This window comes from Trachypithecus francoisi, unplaced genomic scaffold (genome assembly GCF_009764315.1).
Source record: "Trachypithecus francoisi isolate TF-2019V2 unplaced genomic scaffold, Tfra_2.0 Lachesis_group17, whole genome shotgun sequence".
In the NCBI taxonomy this organism is placed as follows: domain Eukaryota; kingdom Metazoa; phylum Chordata; class Mammalia; order Primates; family Cercopithecidae; genus Trachypithecus; species Trachypithecus francoisi.
In genome coordinates, this window is record NW_022681462.1 from 83,509,667 (window position 1) to 83,530,559 (window position 20,893).

Sequence of the window (20,893 nt, forward strand, 5' to 3'; positions counted from 1 at the left end):
ATGGATCTGCTACCTAGTGAGGGTGAGAGGGCACATGGGGGAGTCATAGCCTAGGGCCAGGTCCCCAGTTTTGTAGGTGCCCCCTTCTTTGCAGGGCAGCCTCAGAGACTGCCTCCTGCAGACAAATCTCACAGACACCTTTGCTATGTGGACCAGAAGAGCTGAGACAGCCAATCCCCAGACACCAGGATCCGGTCAGCCCTGCGATCCTCCTGGCCAACACTGTTTCAGGAACCAGGGGATCACTTGTTCCCAATATTCTCATCCTCAGGGGTGGCTGCAAGCTCTCACGTCCTAGACCGTGGACACATCTTCTGGTTCCTCCAACTGTGTTCCTGTCAGCTCCTCTCTTCCCAGGCTGCAGATAATTTGGTTCCCCTAATCATTGTGGGCCTAGAACAGAAACCCTGGGCTCTATCTAAGCAAGACTGGAGGGCTGGGTATTCCAAATTATTGCACAAAGAGTCAGCAGCTTTTATTCCAAAAGTAGTTTTCTGTTTGTTTGTTTTGTTTTTGTTTTTGTTTTTTTAATCTCATGTGTCCACAAAGGTCTCCAAGAAAACCTACTGGACACACAACTGCAGAACATTCAGAATACTGAAATCCACGGGGAGCAAGTCACAGAGGGGAGATGCTGCCAAGACAGTGGCCACACCCAGGAGACTGAATGGACAAGCTAGATGAACCGGCCTTCCAACTGGTTAAACCAGGACTTACCCAGATGGCACAAAATGCCTTTTTTTTTTTTTTTTTTTTTTTTTTACTGAGGCAGCACTGGGGTAAGGACTTTCCCTACTTGATTAATCTACTCTTTGGCACACCCCTTATAAGTAGGCAACTCTGTTCCTGTTTAAAGACAAGGAGACAGAAGATGACAGAGATTAATTTAATTAGGGTCACAAAGCTCGAACACAGCAACAGTGGATTGGAAGCCAGGTCTTTACCATGACCCTATACTGTAGTCTTTTTCCTGAGTCAATGGAAGCGTATGGTCCTTGCCACTCGTCCCCCAGGACACCTTACAGCCCCAGGCAAGCTTGTTCACCTGCAGAGGCCCAGAGCACTGGTTCCTGAGCCTCCTCCCAGTAGGCAGGAAGTTCCTCAGCACTGCACTGCTGTTACAACAAGTGACCAGCAGATGGCAGTGTCCACCAGCCCTCCCTGATTTGTCCCAAACCCGAAGGGCTCTGAGATGTCCCTTTTGGAAGGCTTCTGGGAAAGAAGCTACCTTTCTCCCTTCTTCTCTGTTGCCTCTCCTCCCCCTCCCGGTGGCCTGGGGCACAGGGGCAGGCCACGCCCAGCAGCCTGGGGCCAGAGCTGTGGTTGACCCCAGTGTGGATGCCAGAGCTGTTGCTCTGAGTAACCTGGGGCCGGGTAGCACCAGTTGAGCCTGGGAAATTCCTCTAGCTTCAGGAAGCCCAGCCCTGGGCATCCTACGGGGCTGAGCCAGAGCCTGTTGGAATCTTCCCACCTCGCTGTCCCAGGTCTTTCTATGGGAGACATTTGCAGCAGATCTCTGGACTGAGAGGAGTCCAGCATCACCAGACCCAGAGAGGGTAGATGGCTCTGCAGGCTGTTGTCATCAACTTCTGTCCTTTGCCTTCCCTGGGAGACCTAACCCAGGGCCCTATCTCCTCACCTTCAACCTTTTCTCCAGCTGTGAGTCAAAAGGCCCAGAGGCTATGGTGGGTCCAGACAGAGGACAGGCCCCTGGCTGGGTCCCAGGCAGTGGACCCATCTCACACTCTCCCTGTCTTTCACTGCAAATCCAGTGGACGTCTGATTGTCAGCCTCACTGCACATCTGGGGTCTAAAGCCAGGAAGGGCAAGGAACTTGCAGTCCAAGGTTATAGGCACGATTTGAATTGAGATCTCTTGACTCTCAGGATTATCAGTTTTATGTTCCAAATTAGTGCACCCAGCATCCCCAACAGAGGAGAGGGCAGGGGAAAGGCTAACCCTCATTATGTTGCACCCACAGGGTGCCCTAAGCAGAGGTGAGGCAAGACCCTCTGGGCTGCAATGGGGAACAAAGGCCCCTGATCACAGGATAGCAGATGGCTGTGATGCCAAATGACAGGCTACTGATCACACCCCCTTGTTGGGGACTTGGCTTCTGCATGTGGACAATGTAGAGTAGGTCACCTCTAAGGGATCTTTCAGTTGTCTTGTCATCAGACATCGGGCCAGGTGTCTCGGTGTGGCAGGAGACCCTGGGCAAGGCTGAGTAGGCGACAGCTGGGGCTTGCCCAAGTTCCCATACCTGACAGTCGCCTCAATGTGGCTCTAGCTGGGGGATCCAAGACTAACTCCCTAAGTGCTATCAGTGTGCCCAGATGACAGACAAACTCCCCACAGCAAAGGTACCTTAAGAGATGTGGCTCTCCTAGGAGTAGCAGAGAGGACTTCCTCACAACCAGGTGCAGGAAAGCACAAATATAATCCCAGAACTTTGGGAGACTGAGCCTGGGCTCAAGAGGATCCTTTGAGGTCACCCTTGCCAACACAGCAAGACCCCGTCTCTACAAGATATTTTTAAAAATTAGCTGGGTGTGGTGGCATGTGCTTGTAGTCCCAGCTACTAGGGAGGCTGAGGTAGGAAGATCACTTGAGCCCAGGAATTTGAGTTACCGTGAGCCATGATTCTGCCACTGCACTTCAGTCTGGGCCACAGAGGGAGACCCTGTCTCTTAAAAACAAAACAAAACAAAACAAAAAAAACTTCCTCCCATTCAGAGCTATCAGAGGCTGCCTTGGACAGGGAGTTCCCCAACTCTGCAGGCATGCAAGTGCAGCCCAGGAAGCAGTTTGCTATGATTCAGGCATGCACGGCAAGTTCGCTTAAATAATAACCCAAAAGTTGTTTTCAGATCCTTGGGTTCTATGACTGAGTCAGGGATGTGGTGCTGAGAGAAAGTGAATACAGCTTCTGCAAGGGGCGGAAGAGCAGCAAAGTGCTCTGGGGTGGGGATGTGGGAACTGGGGTGCAGATGTGGGAACTGCCCCTCCTTACACCCCAAGTTGTGAAACATCGCCCCAAGCAGGCTGCTTTTTCCCTCCTTCCTCTGTTGGAGTCAATCTCACCTTCTCTCTCTGAGGAGGACTCAGCTGGAGCCTGGAGGTCTGGGGTTTGGGGGTGATCAGATGGATGAAGAACTAAAGTTAGGGCTTTCAGACCCCAGTTTTCTCCCAACCTCCTCTGACCTTTGCTCCTGACATCTGCCTCTGGGTCTCATCTGCTCTCCAGCGATGGCTGGGGCAACCCAGAGGAAGGAGGTTTTCATTCTTAAGGCTCTTAGTGCAGTTAGCATGTGGCACGCAGCTTCAAGGGCTCCAGGCTGTGTGCACTAGCTCTCTCCTGCCCAGCCCATCGACCTAAGATCCCCGCATCCCCCAAGAGGAAGTCCCATCTGGGCGGGCACCTGGAGACCTGGGTCATGGGCAGGTCCTGCTGCTGGTATGACAGACTATTTTCCATGGCAAGTGTTTTCCGTTTCCAGTTGCAAGCAGTGGCAGGCAAGAGGCCCCTGGGTAACACTTTCATAGTCTTCACCTGGACCGGAGAGGTCCTTTCTTTGCCAAGAATTTTCTAGAAAGCCTGAGAGGAAAGGCAGGCATACTCTGCCTCTCCACGGGGTCTGGGGAGCAGGGCGGCAGAACAAAGCCCCTCACATTCCCATCCCCCACCCCCAAGCCAAGGGTTGAGCAAGGACAGTTGATGACTCCAGGCTCTGCCACTCCCCAGGTGCCATTACGCAAGGTGTTGAATTCTTTAGCTCAACTTTCCTCTTCTATAGAATGGGAAGAATACCCATCTCACAGCACAGAGTAGTTGTGAGAATGAAATGGCATGAGGTGTGTGGAGCAGCAGGCAAGGTGCCTGGCATTCAAGGGATAACAAATGGGCACTATCATTATTTACTGGGAGCAAGGGAGACAGGCATGGCCCACGCATCCTCTCTGCCTCCTCCTTCTGGGCTCTGCTCCAATGTGTCCTCCGCTGATCACAGAGCACCCCCGTAGCCCATCACTTTACTCGGAACCACTGGATAGCACACTGGGCATTTATGCGCTTCCTGTTGGCTGTCTCCTGCGTCCATCCTAAAGTTCCATGTGCTTGCCCTGCGCATTGCTCAATCCACAATGCACCGAAGGCTACCTGGCAATGAGTATTTACATCAAAGAAGAAATGAATGGAGGGACGGATAAATAAATGAATGACTATGCCTTCACTATACAGACCAAGAAGCACAGGTGGGAGAAGTGAAATCTGGGTTGGAGCACACGCAGCGGGAGGACAGTGGCTCCAGCAGCATCAGCCCATCCCAGTTGTGTCCTCCAAAGCCCTCCAGGTGCATAGAAGCTGCTTCTCTCTCTGCCATGATCACCCCTGGCACTGGGAACACACTAGTGGTTGGGGGGCAAGACTACGTCACCTCCTCTGTGCCGGCCTGTTATGCCAGCCACACACAGGATGAGTTGAGAATCTGCTCATTTTGTAGATGAGGAAACCCGGTCTCCAAGAAGCTAAGTGGCCTACTCCCACAAGGATAGCAAGGTGCAGGGATTCCAACCCATCCCTCATTCCTAAGCCCCAACGTGGCAGGGGTATCAGGTAATCAACAAACGTTTATTTGTAACTGGCTGTGCCAAGAATGTGCTAGGACTCGCTGCTCTACACAGCCGGGTAAACTGAAGCCAAGACAAGGCAAGCGACTTGCTGTCACCCAGGACTCCCCGCGCGTTTGCACAAATCTTAGCCGCGAGCGCATGGCTGCAGGGGGAAAGGAGCCAAGTAACATAGTAGGACCCAGCATCGCGTCAGGGAGAGACGGGGGGCTGGCAGGGTGGGGGCGGCGGTGTTTGTCACCGACTCTCCAACCCCAGTCCCAAAGGCAGGGTGACTATCCAAGCTCGGTCATCCCAGATCCCCCAGGTTCCTGCTAGGAGAAGTCCCTCAGCGCCGGCAGCGCTGACCCTGGCCTGGGGGTCTGCCCTTCCCGGCAATGTCAGGCCTTTCTCTTTGGCATCCATCGACCTTGGGGTCTGCGAGGACTGAACCTCACTAGGCCTCTCTCTCCCACCCGCAAACGTTCTCGAGTGTTATGCGGCTCAAAGCCCCAAGCTGAGCAGGCGCCGCGTCTCCGCGGTGGCCGAGAGGGCGATGGCTGAGGAGTTCGTTTTGGACGAAGCAGCGGAGTGGGGGAACTGGGGAGCCTGGGCCGCAGTCGGCCCAGGAGCTCCCTAGGCCGGGCCTCTCTGTGGGTCCCAGCGCAGCGCAGCCAGGCGGGCGTCGGGACCCACGCGGCTTTGGATTCGGCGGGCGACCTCGCTTTGAAGCTGATCACCCGCTCAAGGTGATCACGACGTGCCCACCCGGTCTAGATTTTGAGTTCTGCAGCAAATGCAATTTTAAAGGAAAAGGACCCGCCTGTCCTCCGGCAGTTCGTTTGGCCCAGGCCTTCGATCTGCTGAAAGTTTCCGATCTAGGGGGATGTCCTGCGGAGCAGAGCCGATAACCCTCCCTTCTGGCGCGTTCCCCTGAGACTTGGCCTCCAGCAACCTGTCCGGCCAGCCGCGGAGCAAAGTGCTCTGCCGCCCGCGCGAGTGCGCCCCGGGGCTTCGCAGCTGCCGGGCGTCCCCCCCATCCACCCCGGGCCCCGCGCCATCACCGCGGCGAGGGAAGAAGCTTGGAGGCACCATCCCGGGGCTCTGCGCCGTCCGCTCTCCGGGATCCTGGCCGCTCACGGACAAAGCCGGTAGCTGTTTTCCGTTAGCCGCTGCCCTCACCCCGAAGGCGGGCGGAAGGTCGCCAGTTGGACGCACAACCAAACTCTCAGCGCAGTCCCGCGCGAGATCCCCCATCACCTGGGGCTGCCGTCCTCATTCCGAGCTCCTTCTAGAGCTTGGCTCCCGCTGAAGCGCAACTTCCGCGCCCAAACCTTGCTTTTCCGACGGGCAGTCTGCGTCCAGCCGTCTCTTTCCGGCCCGCCCTTTCAGCCCCTCGCCCCCCTTGCTCCCCTACCGGCCTCCTCCCCTGCTCTGGCCGCCCGCTGCGATCCTTTGGGGGCTGTGGCTGAGTGGGGAACCGCCGACCCGCGATCCGAAACGCGCCTTTGCGGCCGCCGGGCGCATCCTGTGGCCTCTCTCTGCGCGGCCACCGCGCTTCGCGGCGCGAAGCGGTCTGGAGGGCGAGCCCTTCCGCGGTCCCACCTCTGCCGCCCCGTCCCCGGCACTGGGAACTAGAGCGGAGAGGGGCGGGTGTTTCTCTGTGGGAGAGTAGGTTGGAAGCTAGGCGGGTGCGCGCGGTGCCCCAAGCCTGGAACCAAGGAGTTCGCGTTCGTCTTGGGCGCCGCGCGGGTGGAGAGGGGTCGCCCTGCCGCGGGGAGGGGAGGGGGGGCACCCGGGCGTGTCGGGAGGCTGGGGCCGGTGACACTCGCTTGGTGAGGGTGGGGGCGAAGCGCTGCGGTGGTGGGGAGAGGCTCCGGCCCTGGTCTCCACTCTAGGCCCTGGTGGGGGGCGCCTCGCGGTCGCCGGAGCTTTCAGCAGGGGGCGCTGCTCCGGGCGTTGGGCGGGGGTGGGGTGGGCCAGGAGGGGGGGCCGCGGCTGGCCGCGCACACTTCCCCCACTATTAAACACTATGTTCAAAAGGCGCCGGGGGACTTCCCGGAGCTACGGAGCCCGCGCCGCCCGCCCGCCCGGCCCACGGAGCCCATGGACCTGAGTGCCGCCGCCGCGCTGTGCCTCTGGCTGCTGAGCGCCTGCCGACCCCGCGACGGGCTGGAAGCGGCCGCCGTGCTACGAGCGGCGGGGGCTGGGCCGGTCCGGAGCCCGGGGGGCGGCGGCGGCGGCGGGCGGACTCTTGCCCAGGCTGTGGGCGCCGCGGCTGTCCCGGCCGCTGCGGTTTCCCGGGCCCGCGCCCCGCGCCGCGCCGCGGGCTCCGGTTTCAGGAACGGCTCGGTGGTGCCGCACCACTTCATGATGTCGCTTTACCGGAGCCTGGCCGGGAGGGCTCCGGCCGGGGCAGCCGCTCTCTCCGCCTCGGGCCATGGTCGCGCGGACACGATCACCGGCTTCACGGACCAGGCGACCCAAGGTACTTACACCTTTTATGTGCCCGCCCATCCAGTCAGGTCCTGGGCTGAGACAAGCCCCGCAGCCGTGCCGCAGCTCCGTTACATTTGGGGCCGCGGCCCACCCTCAGGTGATAGAAACTTCGCCGAGGCCAACACTCTCCAGCCCGCTGCACCTGGACTGTGGCGAGAGTCGCGGCAGCTCCCGGGGCCCGGTCCCGGAGGGCTGACTGGTCTCTCTCCCAGGTCGCCCTGGCCTTGCATGCCGGCGGGTCACCCTCGAGGAGGCAGGCGGAGGCTAAGATTCGCTTCTTGGGGAAGGGTCTGGAGTGGCCTCCGGCTTAGAGCCCTCGAAGAATGGAGGGCAAGAGTTGTGTTCCGGGAGTCACACCGAGAGGGGACTGCACAGTGGTGAGGGTGATGGCTGCTTCCTTGCAGCAATTTCTACAGCTTCCAGCCTCCTGGAGGCCACACAAATTGGGGGAAGCCCAGGGAAAACTAGGGCAGAGGCAGGTATCACACTAAAGTAAATCGCCCTGGAGAGGCTGGTGGCATCACCAGGTATGAGTGCCCTGCTCAGCAGGTTGGTTTGGGTGGTCGTGGCTTGTATGTGTGTGACGTGTGTAGCTATGGGTGCCTGTGGCTGGTGCTGGACCCCTGGGAGAGCCAGAGGTCAAGGATTCTGGTGGTGTGGGGAGGAGAGGCCTGCTGGGGACCCTGCAGGAATGCAGGCCTCTCTTAGACAAGCACCCCACCTTGTTCTGCCCTGGGCCTTCCAAAGGTAGGATGTAGGTGAGGCTGTGGTGTGGCTGCTGTATGTCATCTGGATTTTATTAATCTCCATTGAAATCACTAAAGCAGACAGATAGAGAAAATTTAACTAATTTCAGGGGGATATGCAAGTAATTTCGGCTTTAATTCTATCCAGCCAGAGACCCAGCATGGAGGGCAGGAGGGAAAGAAAGGTGAATCGGGTTGGGAAGTGAGCGGGTGGGGCTGAGGCAGCCCTGCTTGGGAGCCACTGAGTCAGTATACCTCAGATCCTAGCCTGGGAAGGCAGGCAGAGGCCTTGCAGTGACCAGGTCATCCATCCCTGCCAGCACATGCCCAGTGCCTAGCACAGACTGCTTTATTTTGGGTTCCTGGAAATCCTGGTACTCCATCTCCAAATGGCCCTATGGTTCGGTTAGAAATATCAAGACTTCTCTGAGGGCCTGACGTGGTCCCTGGGCTGGATGCTGGGATACTTATAGGAAGCCCTAGTTCTGGTGCACAGGGACAGGGAATGCTCTAGACTGAAGGGTGCCCTGTAGGTTCCCAGGCTGCAGAAGGGGGTGTGCTGGGCTCTAAGTGGGCACAGGCACTTAAGGTTGAGCTAGTTCTACCATGGTCTCAGACGGGAGATAAATCCTTTCTGGGGAGCTCAGCTTGGCTGGCTGAGCCTGAAAGGCCTCCTCTCCCTCCTCCCTCTTGGGGGAAATGGAGTGGCAGGGCTGGTGAGCAGGGAGAGGCAGAGGATCTGCAGGGAATCTCAGAGAACGTGCTCCTCGTGTGCTCCCAAGTGTGCTTCTCCAGCCTCCCTCTCCACCCTGAGTCTCAACTTGGAGCAGGGATGCTTGAGGTCCCCAGAAGCCATTGACAGGGACAGAACCAGGACCTCAGGGCCTGACGTTCGTGGCTGGTGAGCAAATCCCCAGTGGTGGGGGGAGTCTGCACAGTCTCTCCGAATTTAGGGGCAAAACGAAACCATATGACCTCCTTCAAAGGGAGCTCCTTATCTGCTGCGTGGTGGAATTTTAAAATTTTTTTTTTCTGAGCCCAAAATGGAAAAAAAAAAAAAAAAGAATGTCCACACTGGAAATAAAACCCCTAAGCCCGAGATAAGTCACTACGGAGGGAAGATTGAGCTCGCGAAGGGACCCACAGGCGGCTCCTGGAAGCGAGACCTCATTCGGGACGCTGCCCTCACTGCAGCAAGGTCATTCGGGGATGCCCCGCACCCCTCCGGGAGGTTCCTTGCCGCCTTTCCCCCTCTTTCCGAGGCCGCAAGAGCACTGAGAGGAGGTGCGTTTGGGATAGCGGTCGCGAGCAGCAGCGCCCATTGCTGTAAGACCTAAGACCTTGGGCGAGTCTGGCCCCTACCTAGGCCTCAGTTCCCCTTCGGCAGAGCGAGGTTGGACTAGAGGGCTTTTGTGGCCATGCAGACGAATTCTCCTGGACGAATCGCCGATCTCCAGCCTGCATGGGAGACCGTGGCCAGCGGGGATGTCCAGGCTGGGTTGGGGGAACAGAGGTAGCGGAAGAGTTTTCAGGAGACAAGAATTTTCCGTTTTCGCACAGCCAGGACTTTCGGCTCTCCTGGGGGATCAGCAGGGCAATAACGATAAGTCTCCTTAAGGCCCAGGACCTCAGGAGTGGGTGCACGACTTCTTTTCACCACCGGAACTCTGACCTCGGATTCTGGCCCCGCAAATCCATGGCTCTGGGTCAGGCCGCGGAACTGTAGCGACCTTCAGTCCTGGTCTTGGGTGTAGGGGTGCGCTCCTGCTCCCGCGGCTCAGGAATATGCAGTGATGTGGGTTGTTGGGGTGATGGAACTTTTGGCTTCCTAAACCAAAGCCCGGTTCCGATAGGCCGGGCGAAGGCGTCCGCTGCTCTGGGCCAGGCTGGCAGCGTTCAGGCTGGGGCAGAGACGTGGGGTTGGGCGCTGGCTCCAACAGGCCTCGCTCCCATATCGAGGGCAGCTGGGCCATTTGCTGTTAGGAGGCCCCACGCTGACAGTGTGCAGTATTCGCTCTTACTCAGCTCTTTCTCTCTGTCCCTGCCGGTCCCTCGCAGACGAATCTGCAGCCGAAACAGGCCAGAGCTTCCTGTTCGATGTGTCCAGCCTTAACGACGCAGACGAGGTGGTGGGTGCAGAGCTGCGCGTGCTGCGCCGGGGATCTCCAGAGCCGGGCCCAGGCAGCTCGACTTCCCCGCCGCTGCTGCTGCTGTCCACGTGCCCAGGCGCCGCCCGTGCGCCACGCCTGCTGTACTCGCGGGCAGCTGAACCCCAGGTCGGTCAGCGCTGGGAGGTGTTCGACGTGGCGGACGCCATGAGGCGCCACCGTCGTGAACCGCGTCCCCCACGCGCGTTCTGCCTCTTGCTGCGCGCAGTGGCAGGTCCGGTGCGGAGCCCTTTGGCACTGCGGCGTCTGGGCTTCGGCTGGCCGGGCGGAGGGGGCTTTGCGGCAGAGGAGCGCGCGCTGCTAGTCGTCTCCTCCCGCACGCAGAGGAAGGAGAGCTTGTTCCGGGAGATGCGCGCCCAGGCCCGCGCGCTCGGGGCCGCTCTGGCGGCACAGCCGCCGCCAGACCCAGGAACCGGCACCGGGTCGCCAAGGGCAGTCACTGCCGGCCGCAGACGGAGAAGGACGGCCTTGGCCGGGACGCGGACAGCGCAAGGCAGCGGCGGGGGCGCGGGCCGGGGCCACGGGCGCAGGGGCCGGAGCCGTTGCAGCCGCAAGCCGCTGCACGTGGACTTCAAGGAGCTCGGCTGGGACGACTGGATCATTGCGCCGCTAGACTACGAGGCGTACCACTGCGAGGGCGTTTGCGATTTCCCTCTGCGCTCGCACCTTGAGCCCACCAACCACGCAATCATTCAGACGCTGCTCAACTCCATGGCGCCAGACGCGGCGCCGGCCTCCTGCTGTGTGCCCGCGCGCCTCAGCCCCATCAGCATCCTCTACATCGACGCCGCCAACAATGTCGTCTACAAGCAATACGAGGACATGGTGGTGGAGGCCTGCGGCTGCAGGTAGCGCGCGGGCCTGGGACTGGGCAGCCGCGCGGCCGAGGACCCCCAGCTGATGAGCAGCGGAGGGCCAGCCTGTCACCGAGCGTGGGTGCAAGTCCAATGTGACCCAGCGCCCTCTCGGAGGAGGGAGAGCACACGTTCACACTGACACACACTCGTGCAGTCACACACACATTTACTGGGGACAGCATGTGAAAGCCTTGGGAAAGAGATGCCCTGCCGGTACCGAATGTCAGAGCCTTGTGTATTTTGCAAACAGATAACTATGGCGCCTACTGCCCCCATTTGGGGAGAGGAAGGTGTTTGTGCTTATGTTGCAGTAACAGGCACGAAAATCAGGTAGAAACGGGTTAGGAAATTGGAAGCTCCAGAATGGGAGAACCAAAGGGGTAGTCGAGCATGTTTTATTTCACCCCTTTTTGTCTCTGGCCCGATGTGGGGGCATTGCTTCCCTGGGTGGCTGAGCCCTGCGTGGTGCACTCCGTGATCCACTGCACGGCTGTAATGCCCTTTCCGAGGGTTTGTGTTGCATGGGGCCGTTTACTCTGGAACTGCTGCAAAAAGCATCCTTTTTTTTTTCTTTTTTAACTTTTAAAACTTAACGTGCCCCTGCTTCATTTTTGAAAGGGAAGTTTTGTCTGAAAGAGAAGGTGTTGTGGAGCTTCCCAGATTTGTGCAAAGGTCGGTACCGCCCCCCCCGCCCGCCTTTTTTTTCAAATCAATTCCAATTGGAAATGTTCTGGAAAGTGGAAAGGATATTTTTCTTTTTGTGGGGAAGTGAAATGGGGGAGGGGTTTAAACGGCTGAGTCTGATCTAACAGGATATTGGGGTGGGATAGGATCTGCCAAGTTCGGAAGCTCCCCAGCTGGTCAGGGGGAGATGGTACCCATGCTTTGGGTGGCTTAGGAGGAAGTTAGTGCAATGGCCGGGAATGGGGAAGGTGGGGATGGGGGAGGGGAGCTACTACTTTTCCTAGAGACCTGCCAGGAGGTTTTCCTAAGAAGCCGGGGAAGAGGCTCTCAGGGCTTGAGAGGCAGGGAGGTGTCCTGGGTCCCACTCCAGCCGAGGACTCCGCCATGCCACGTAGGCGCAAGCTCCCAGGGGCCGACCCGGGCTTGTGCTAGTTATCAAGTAAGTCGGCCTCTGCTTTTTACCTGCATTCGCTGTGTTGTTGCTGTAGTTTTTGGCAGTGTGATAGTAACGGGAAGTGAAGCCACACAAAAGTGCTTTTGTCAGACTTCAACTCACAACCCAGACCTTTAGAGCAGGGGGAAGATCTGCCCCTTCCCCTTATCAGCTCCTTGGCCTGGCTGCTGTGCCCTTGGGAGGGCAGGGCCTTGGTGTGGGGGAGCGGAGGTGGAAGCCTATCCCCCAGTTCCCATATTTTGCCCCGAAGAGTCTTATCGATGGGAGGATTTTCTAGGCATGTAAAAGTGAGTTCGAACATTCAGCCTTCACTGTTTGGTTTGATTTGTTTATGCCTAGGAATCCTTTATGGCTTTTTGTCAATAGGCTGGGAGAGGGAAACTAGTTGGACTCCACCTGTCTGGGGTGAGGGCTTCTTAGAGTAGCCCCGCAGCCCTCCCAGTGCATCTGTGTGATGTGCAGGACTTTCCCCTTCAGAGTCCTGGGGAGCATTAATTCCACCCTGTGTTGGATGCAGGACAATTCATACACATTTTGATTCTCAGTGATTACCCTCTTGAAAGAGAGAAGACAGACACGATTTAGATACAGCTAATTTACTTACGGGTCCCACCTGAAGCAATCGGTTTTCATCCTGTAAAATTCTCCCAAAAGAAAAAAAAAAAGCACGTGTTACTCTTAAAATTAAGATGTCCCCCTCCTACTATGTGAATTTATATTCTGTGGCTGTATGAGTAGCTGTCAATAACCAGAAAAGGAACAGTCTCTTCAGGTTAAAAATTCAAAAAATATCCCAAAGTGGCTTCGCTGGTACAATTCCACCTTATTTTAGTGACTGGGCAAAGATTGTCCCTAAATTTGTGGATTTTGCCAGAGACGCCTCACTCTCGTTTTCTAAACGAAGCTTGTCATAATGAAGAATTGTATAAAAATATAGCACTAAAGTGTTAAAAGTTGTAGTATTAGAAGGTTTAGAAAGGAAGTTAATAACAAAGTGCAGTTAAATGTTATTTTGAAGAAAGTCTAGGGTATTTAATATCTTTGGATAAAAGCAAACATTTTGATAGTTTTTTAGTGACTAGGAAAAACAGTTTTTTGGGCAGAAATGTCTTTAGCCTGGCCTTTTTATGGTAGGGAAAAGAACTGTCAATTTCCCCTGTTTCTTTCTGATGACCTCCTTCTAACGAGATGTGTTGTGAGTGGTGTGGGAAGTAGGTACCTTCCTGCATCTTGAGTTAAGGTGGCACGGGGGGGGGGGGGGGAGGGAGAGGGGTGTTGTCCTTGGACAGTGACCCTTCCTTCCATGGCCCCATACCCTCAGTGTGCTCTTTGTTTACTGGATAAAAGGAATGCTTCCCAGATTTCTCTGGAGCAGGTGAAGCCCCCAGGGGCCACTCTGCCCAACCCTGTGGCATCTCAGTCCATTCACTAGGTGAATGCAGAGGATCCATTTCACTTTGTAAAAATGACAACAAAGGGCCAGCACATGTGGGGCAGATGGCTTTTTGCTGCTAAGATGTGGTTTAACTAGCATTGCCAAGATGTGGAGAAAAGCGTTCTGCCAACACAGTTGGTAGTAGCACCCTGAGCTCTCTGTCTTCTAGGTAGTGGGGGACAGGCCTGGGTGACTGGCATGAACTCAGCTTCTCTGTTGCAACCCCCAGCTGGAATCTCCAGTCACTATGGATGGGAGAACTGACAGGCAGAGAGAAAGCATGTCAAGACTGTGAGTAAAGGCCGTCCCCTCAACCCCAATCTGAGGTCACCAAGTCTCCCTCCTAAAGTAAACAGAATTTCCCATTTCGTTGGGAGAATTGTGTACTACTAGTTGACATCATTTGAACCATGATTTCCAGGTAGTGAGTAGGATTTGGTATCCCTTAGGGAGCTCGGGGCAGGCCAACTGGGGCCCAAGAGGGGCTGGTGCTGGGTCTGTCAAACACGAAGATAGTCTGGTCACTGCTGCTTGAAACCAAGGCTTTCGTATTAAGGAGGATCACCCACACTGGCAGGCGGGCATTTCCACTGATGCCCAAACACACTTGCCTTGTTGAATCCTGACTTTCCAAGCAGCTGCACTGGGTCTTCCAGAGGTGGCAGGCTTTGCCGTCTTAGTTTGGGGAAGTCAGGTTTGAGCTGTGCTAAGTTATTGTATCCATGCTTCCCTTCACCGTACCCTCCTGGCAACAATATGAGGTGTGGATTTTGTGATAGGAGAATCCAGACTCCACGAAGCCCAGGGCAGTCTCTTCTCCCTGGCAGCTCTCATGATGTCGGCAGGAGTGGGCGCCTCACCTTGGGTACTGAAGAGAGTACCAATAATCCCGTGGATGGAACAGGACGGAGCGTAATTCAATCCCTACACATTGTATGTGCTGTCGGCAATTTCATTCACAGCAGAAAACAGCTAGGATTTGTAGACTGATTTTCTTCTTAGAGCAGGGAGAAAAATGACGTTCTTTCCAAAAGCAGCTAGTGCAAAGATAAGGTCAGGCTCTTACTGTGCTTGAATCTGGTCACCAGGAAATCCAGTGGCAGGAAGAGAGTGTCCTGCGGCTGCCTCTGGGTGCACAGAATCACTGGGCCTCGCTGATTCTCATGAGAACCTGTCATCTCAGGGACACAGACCTCCCTCTGGCCCTCAGTGGGCCATAGGCCAAGAGGCCTGAGTCAGATCGCGCAGTGAGCTGGAGGGAGCAAGGCTCTGAAAGCGGCAGTCTAGCAGAGGGAGCTTGGGCCTGCGCTTGCCCCTCAGAAAGTGTCTGGATTGGGAAGGGAAGAGAAGAAGCTGCTGAGCAAACCCAACAGCCAAACTTTGGGCGAGTGGAAAGTAACGAGATCCCTCTGGGGGATGGTATATCTGAGCTGCACCAGAGTCAGAGCCCACTGTGGGCTTCCGAGTGCCCAGAGGCAGCTGCTCCCACGGCATGGCCTGCGCCCGCCTCAGGGGAGGCCACTTGGGCCAGGGCACCACAGGGCGTCTCCTGAGAGAGGTCTGAGGCTAGTTATGGGCAGTCACCTCCCTGCTGGAGCTTCATCTTCTGTCCTGTAAAATGATGCCCTCTCCAGTTCCAAGGTTCTAGGATTTTACCTCGCCCTAAAACCCACTCAGACAGCTTGAAGGCAGAGCAAATGTGACGGCTCCTGGAGAAGGTCCTCTCCCAATCCCAGTCCCAGAGCCATGTCTTACAGGTTTCGCAGCTCTTGCCTGTGCGTGTGTGTGTCCATTTTACTCCTGTCCTCAGTAGGTGCCTCATGGATGTGCTCTGAATTCCCCTGGGCTGAGGCAGGTGCGGGGAAGGCCCGCACCTTGAGGGTGGGGTTCAGCTACCCAGAGCCAGGAGCTGGCTGAGGGCACTGCCCACCCAGCTGCAGTTCCTCCTGTGCTCAGTGGGGTGGGTACAGCCACACTCAAGCTGAGACTGTCTGAGAGACCTAGTGCTGGGAAGGGTTCTACCTGCTGCTGGGGCCTCTGCAGGCAGAAGAGGAAAGGCAAGGCTCTGCCTGGTTGGTCACCCAGACAGGGACCTGGGACTGTCCCAGAAGCCCTGGATGAGGCAGGCAGGACTGTCCTAGAACGGACTCCTTGGGTCCCCACCCTCTCCTCACCACCATGCCCATGTCTGGCTCTGAGGTCCCCTTGCAGCTTCCCAGGAGGGTGACCCTGGGGTGGCATCAGACGAGCTTATCTCTCTCTTCATTTTTATGATCTGGAAAATGGTGGGAGAGGTTAACATCAAGAAGAACCAGAAGGGAGGACCCAAAAAGATGTTTGTGTCTAAGTTTTCAGACAGCTTGGCATCTTGTACCTGGAACCTCCTGACCATATAGACTGGAGCAGAGCTGTCTTCCTCTCTCTGTGCTTTTCTGGGCTTTAATCTGTGTGCACAGCTTAGTACATCACAAATAGTAACTCAGAGTGAGGCTGTAGTGAAAGAAGCCTGTTTTCTTTTTCAGGAGGGCCACCGTCCTAGCCTGAGGAGACACCTGGTGGACACAGACTGCAGGGAGAGGGTTGAGAGTTGGCCTAGTGAATCAGAGGGGTGACTGAGGGCCCAGAAGTTGCCACCTGAGCTCTGATCATCATTCATGGGTGCTGTCTGCCCATCACCTGCAGGTACCCACCTTAACCAGAGCTTGACTTGTGGTCTGCAACTTGGCAACAGACCTTTGGCTGGGCAAAGTTTGGGCTGGTGCTTCATGGTGGCAGGAGCAATTACAGCAGAGCAACCCAGGATGGGTGGTCAGTGAAAAATGAGTGTGAAGTCACTGAAAAATCAGACTGAGTTTCAAGTTATGCTCACAGTTGCTGAAAAAGCAAAAATATGCCCTTAGAGCAGCAGAGCAGCGTGCGGTGGTCCACTTCCTCCTCCTGTGCAGAGCTCGCAGCCTCTTCTAGCATCTGTGCATGGTGCACATGTGTCTGTCACAACAGAAAGGGCTGGCTTCTCTCACACATTTCCCTGACAATGGCAGGGGGCCGCAGCGGTCACAGAAACTTCCGGAGAGACGTGTTTCTGTACAGTCAGGTGAATTTGTTGGCAGGACAGCTTAGTGACGATATAAAAAGTACCGTTTCACTTATTTTGTCAGATGAACTTCCTTCTGCTAGTTTAGAAATGCTTCACTCCAGGGAGGGCCACCTGGTAGAAGCTGTATTACAGAAACTTTTCATCCCTTTTCTATGTCAGGGGATGCTGAGATAAACTGTCTAGAAAAACAAGGAGAAGTTTCTGACTGTCACACCCAGGCCACTTCCGGCAGAGTGGTACAGAGCTGCCAGGGCGTGGCCAGCTGCTTTGCATCTGCATTCCTGTTTCATTACCTTTTGTGTTGTGGGCCAACAGGAGTGCTACGTAGTGGGGGCTGGAGATTTGGCCCGGCAGGAGGTGGGCACGTAGCTGTCTTCTCTGCAGAATACCTGCACTGCTCCATCTGACCAGCAGTGGCAACAGCCACACCCACATCTAGCTCCTGCCCAGACCTTTGGCTACCAGAATCTAGAACCGTGGCTGACCAAAGCGAGACTTCCGAGTAAGGTTAGTTCACAGGCATCCTGCTGAATTAGAAGGAGACAGGAACTAATCCGAAGTACACGGGGCTAAACTTCCCTCGAGGACATTTCCTGAGCTGCAAGATGGGAAGGGACAGCACCGAAGCTGGAGAGCTGGTGCAACTGCGCACACCTTTTCTCTGTTTTTCAGTACTCACAGGTCATCCTGGGGAGATCTCTCATGGGCTATGGGCAGCCCACGCCTGGATTTTTTGGTGAATGAGTCCAAAAAGCAGTGACCTGGTGTGTTGAGGGCTTTCCCTTGCCTGCTCCTTTTTAATCTCTGAGTGACTGAGGGGTGCCAAGGCCAGACAATGCACATGTGTCCTGGATCCTCCCCTGGCCTGGGGCAGCAGCAGCTGGGCTTGGGGTGAGTAGGCTGGCTTGAGAAAGGGGATGCCCACAAGCAGGGCTCATTTCCTGGGTCAGGGCCTGTCAGACTCAAAGTTAGCCCTTTAGCATTCTGTTTAAAAAATGATGATGCAGTTCAGTGAGAAAGAAAGCTCAGGATAAAATGTGTTTTCTGGCGGGGAAATACTCAAGTGTTCTAAGCCAGGAACAGAGACTCTCAAGAGAGGAATTCTCTGGCATTCTCTGCCTTGGATAAATCATGGATTAAACATGAGCATCCTTAGAATAATTTTATTTTTGTATTTCACTTTACACTGTAATGCAAACAGCTTTTATGTTTTCTTTGACAAAGAATCATAATTGAGTCACTTTAGGTCTTTTAGCTAGAAGCATTTCACCCTAAATGAAAAGTTAATGCATTTTTTACAAGGATTAACATGCTAACTACCACTTGTCCTTTCAGCAGATGACAATAGGGGTCCTGAAAAGTTTGGACAAAGTCTTTTTCTTTTTGCATACAAATAAAGCAGCAGATCATTTCTCTGAAGGTTGTTGCAGAGCTCCTGTACCAGCTTACAAAATGATGCTGTTTAAGTAGGCCTTGGGTGGGCAGCAGAATTCTGCATATGACGAGTGGCCTGCAGCTTAAAAAGCAAATTTCATCTGATTCCAGTACTGTGATTTTAAGGAAATGGTAAAACTCAAAGTGCTGGTAATGCCATCAAGGCTCAACACGCCATTTCCTCAGCAGCTAAAGACAAAAATAATTATTTTGGTGAGGGGATAGAAGTCCTTTCGCTTTGCAGTGACACCCACTTTTTCTTAGCTTGGCCTGGGAGTAATGAGATTGGGGTGTGGGGGGACATTGAAAACTCCTTTAAGGCAAACTGAAATCTCCTTCGTCAGCATTCTTCCTGCTGGTGCAGCCAGAGCAGAACTCCGAGGCTTGCAGGCTGGGCTGTCTCCTTGCTGCCTGGCCTGGGTGTTTATTTGGGCAACACAAGCTGACATCGTGAGGTGTTGCCGATGCTCAGGCCAGCTAGCAGGGAGCCCTCCCAGGGCTGGTAGAAACCTATGTGTATATATATTCTCAAATTTAAATAGATTGTACATAGTGAAATGTAAATGACATGTAAAACAGCAATCTCTATTTTTCTTATTGTATAGCAGTATATATTTGTTAAACATGCTTGTATACTCTTCATTAACCATTTTAATATTTTGTACAGATAAGTTGATTAAATATTTGATTCGTAAAACCGCTCATGACTGGTCTCTAAAGGAAAACATTTTCAGCTTTTGCTACTCAGCCTTTCTGTGTTACTGTAGTCCTCAACTCATTAATAGAATAGCGGCCAGCTATTGAGGCATTAGGACTGACTGCATTTTAACAGTAGGAGTGACATAGCAGGCCTGGCTCTACTTGCCTTTGTGCTGATCATTCCCTGCGATCATTCTCCTGTGTTGTCAGATCAGGTATGAGGCTGGGGCCCTGTGGCGTGGTGGGGCCGCACCCTGGGTCTTGGTGACTGGTATGAAACTGCATAGGATGCTGCTGCACACAGCCTCACATGGCATGAAGTCACTGCACAGCAAGGTAAAAAACATCAAGCCTGGGTTCAGGAAAGGAGGCCAAAATGCAGTGGAAAACATTTTCTCTTTGGGAGATGAGCATGATAATGTGTAGAGTGAGCGCTGTCATTCCAAATGCAGTTTGGGTGGACAGGTTTTCTGTGTTTATACATCTCAGGCTGCTGCAGGACCTGTCTCACTCCAGAAAGCATGAGCCCTCCCCTCCTGGAGGCTGCACAGTTAAGTCTCTGAAATCCCAAGGCATAAAGTCCCATGGAAGCCGCTTCCTCTGCAAGACCAATTACATACTTCACAGAACCTGATAAGGTCCTACAGCAAATCTGACAGGGCTTTTTTTGCCTAGTACTCTTCGAGACAAGTACAAAAGCCTGTGCTCGGTGACGCCATGAAGGATGCAGCAGGACAGGATCAACTACACAGCGTCTGTTGCTATCCCAGCTCTTGCACCTGACTTTTGCCTACAGATGAAGGAGAAATCTATTTAATGTGTTCCTTAAATATTTCTGGGAGAAGACTAACGACAGAGCAGCAATTGCAGGAAGTTGACAGGGACTTGGCCTTATTAGTGACTTGTTACCAGGATTACCTCTTTTGGGATATGGAGCCTGATGGAGTGACCCACCTTTTCGTCAGTGATGGCAGCCCATGTTCATAGTGAATCCAATAGCCCACAGTTTGTTAATGCAGGTCCCTATGGTCATGTGACTTTCTGGTGAAAGATCAAGAAAGCGTGCTTTCTTTTCACTACTCCATTTCATATTACTAAATAAAGGAGTCTCTTTCTTTGGAAGAAAAATTGTGTTCCCCTTTCAACTAACTCATTTGGCAGGTAAAATAAATGTGTAAGTTCTACGACCGTGTCATCGAAAACTGGAAGGTCTTGTCATGCTTTGTTTATAAGCATCTTTGGTCCATTTTTCATTTTCTTATTTTTCAGTCTCCATTTGACCTACCACAGCATTCTGTGGTTAGAGTACACATTCAGTAGAGGAGTAGTTACAGAGAGAAAGGAAAGTCGGGGGTGGCATTTAAAATTTTATCTAATTTCCCAGACACTTATAAGAGCATATCTAAAAGGCCCGTCCATGACTAATGGTAAAGGCGGCTAAGACTGACTTCTCCATTCCTTCCCTGGTCCTGTCAGGTCCTGGATCTGCCTCTGATGCCTGCTCATTTCCAAGCAGGCCAAGGCAAAGATGCCTCCAACTGCTGTTCCATTGATGGTGGTGCCCAACATGGTCATGGATGCATGTGTTCTTGTGCCCTAGGAACCCTGTGACTCATCTGCTCAGAAGGGACAATGATCTGGGGAGAAACTTGTCCACTGCCATGTGCCACCAGCATGCAGCCCTATAGGCTGTGGGTGTCTGCTGAGTCCTAATCACATGCAGGTGCGCAGCCCTTCACAGTGGCCAGTAGGAGGAAGCCCAGATGTTCTGCAGAGCCTGAGCTGGGTGGATTTGCAGAGGCAGGATTCTAGTCCCTCTGTGAGGGAGGGAGACCCTGCAGGTGCACCGCGCCCCCTGGCTGTAATGGGCGCCCAGTCACAGGGTCACATTCTCATCCCAGGGAAGAGGAATTTTCCCATAGACTTACGCAGCAAGGAAATCTGTCCCTGTGTGGGGAGGTCAGCACAGGCCCCTTTGCCAGAATGTTTGAGGAATGCAACACAAAATGAAAATGCTCGATTATCCCAGAGCACAGCCATGTGTATTGTTGCTGTAATTCCCACTTGGAGTGCTGTGCGGAGTTAGTGCTCAACAAATAATAAACTACATATTTGGTGGTTGCTAATACCCAAACTCCAGAGGTTTTCTAATTGTAGAAGAATGGAAGTAACAGTTGCAGCCATATCAGACAAGATGAATGGGACACAAGGG

At 54.3% G+C, this 20,893-nt stretch overlaps 1 protein-coding gene across 6 annotated transcripts; it reads left to right on the forward strand.

The window, feature by feature from the left end:
* Positions 1–6,114: 6,114 nt before the first annotated feature.
* Positions 6,115–18,673, forward strand: GDF7 (growth differentiation factor 7). Of its 6 annotated transcripts, none has more exons than XR_004428468.1 (4): positions 6,571–7,096; positions 9,912–10,869; positions 15,974–16,133; positions 17,221–18,673. XR_004428468.1 is itself a non-coding variant. In XM_033176388.1 (3 exons), exons 1-3 carry the CDS (start codon positions 6,715–6,717, stop codon positions 15,993–15,995), a joined length of 1,362 nt encoding a protein of 453 aa, XP_033032279.1. In that variant the 5' UTR covers positions 6,572–6,714; the 3' UTR covers positions 15,996–18,673. The 6 variants fall into 6 exon arrangements, 2 of the variants coding, with proteins under 2 accessions (XP_033032280.1, XP_033032279.1); XR_004428467.1 differs by having other exon boundaries at positions 6,572–7,096; positions 15,974–17,055; XR_004428469.1 differs by having other exon boundaries at positions 6,115–7,096; positions 9,912–13,742; positions 15,974–18,673.
* The last annotated feature ends 2,220 nt before the right edge of the window (positions 18,674–20,893 follow it).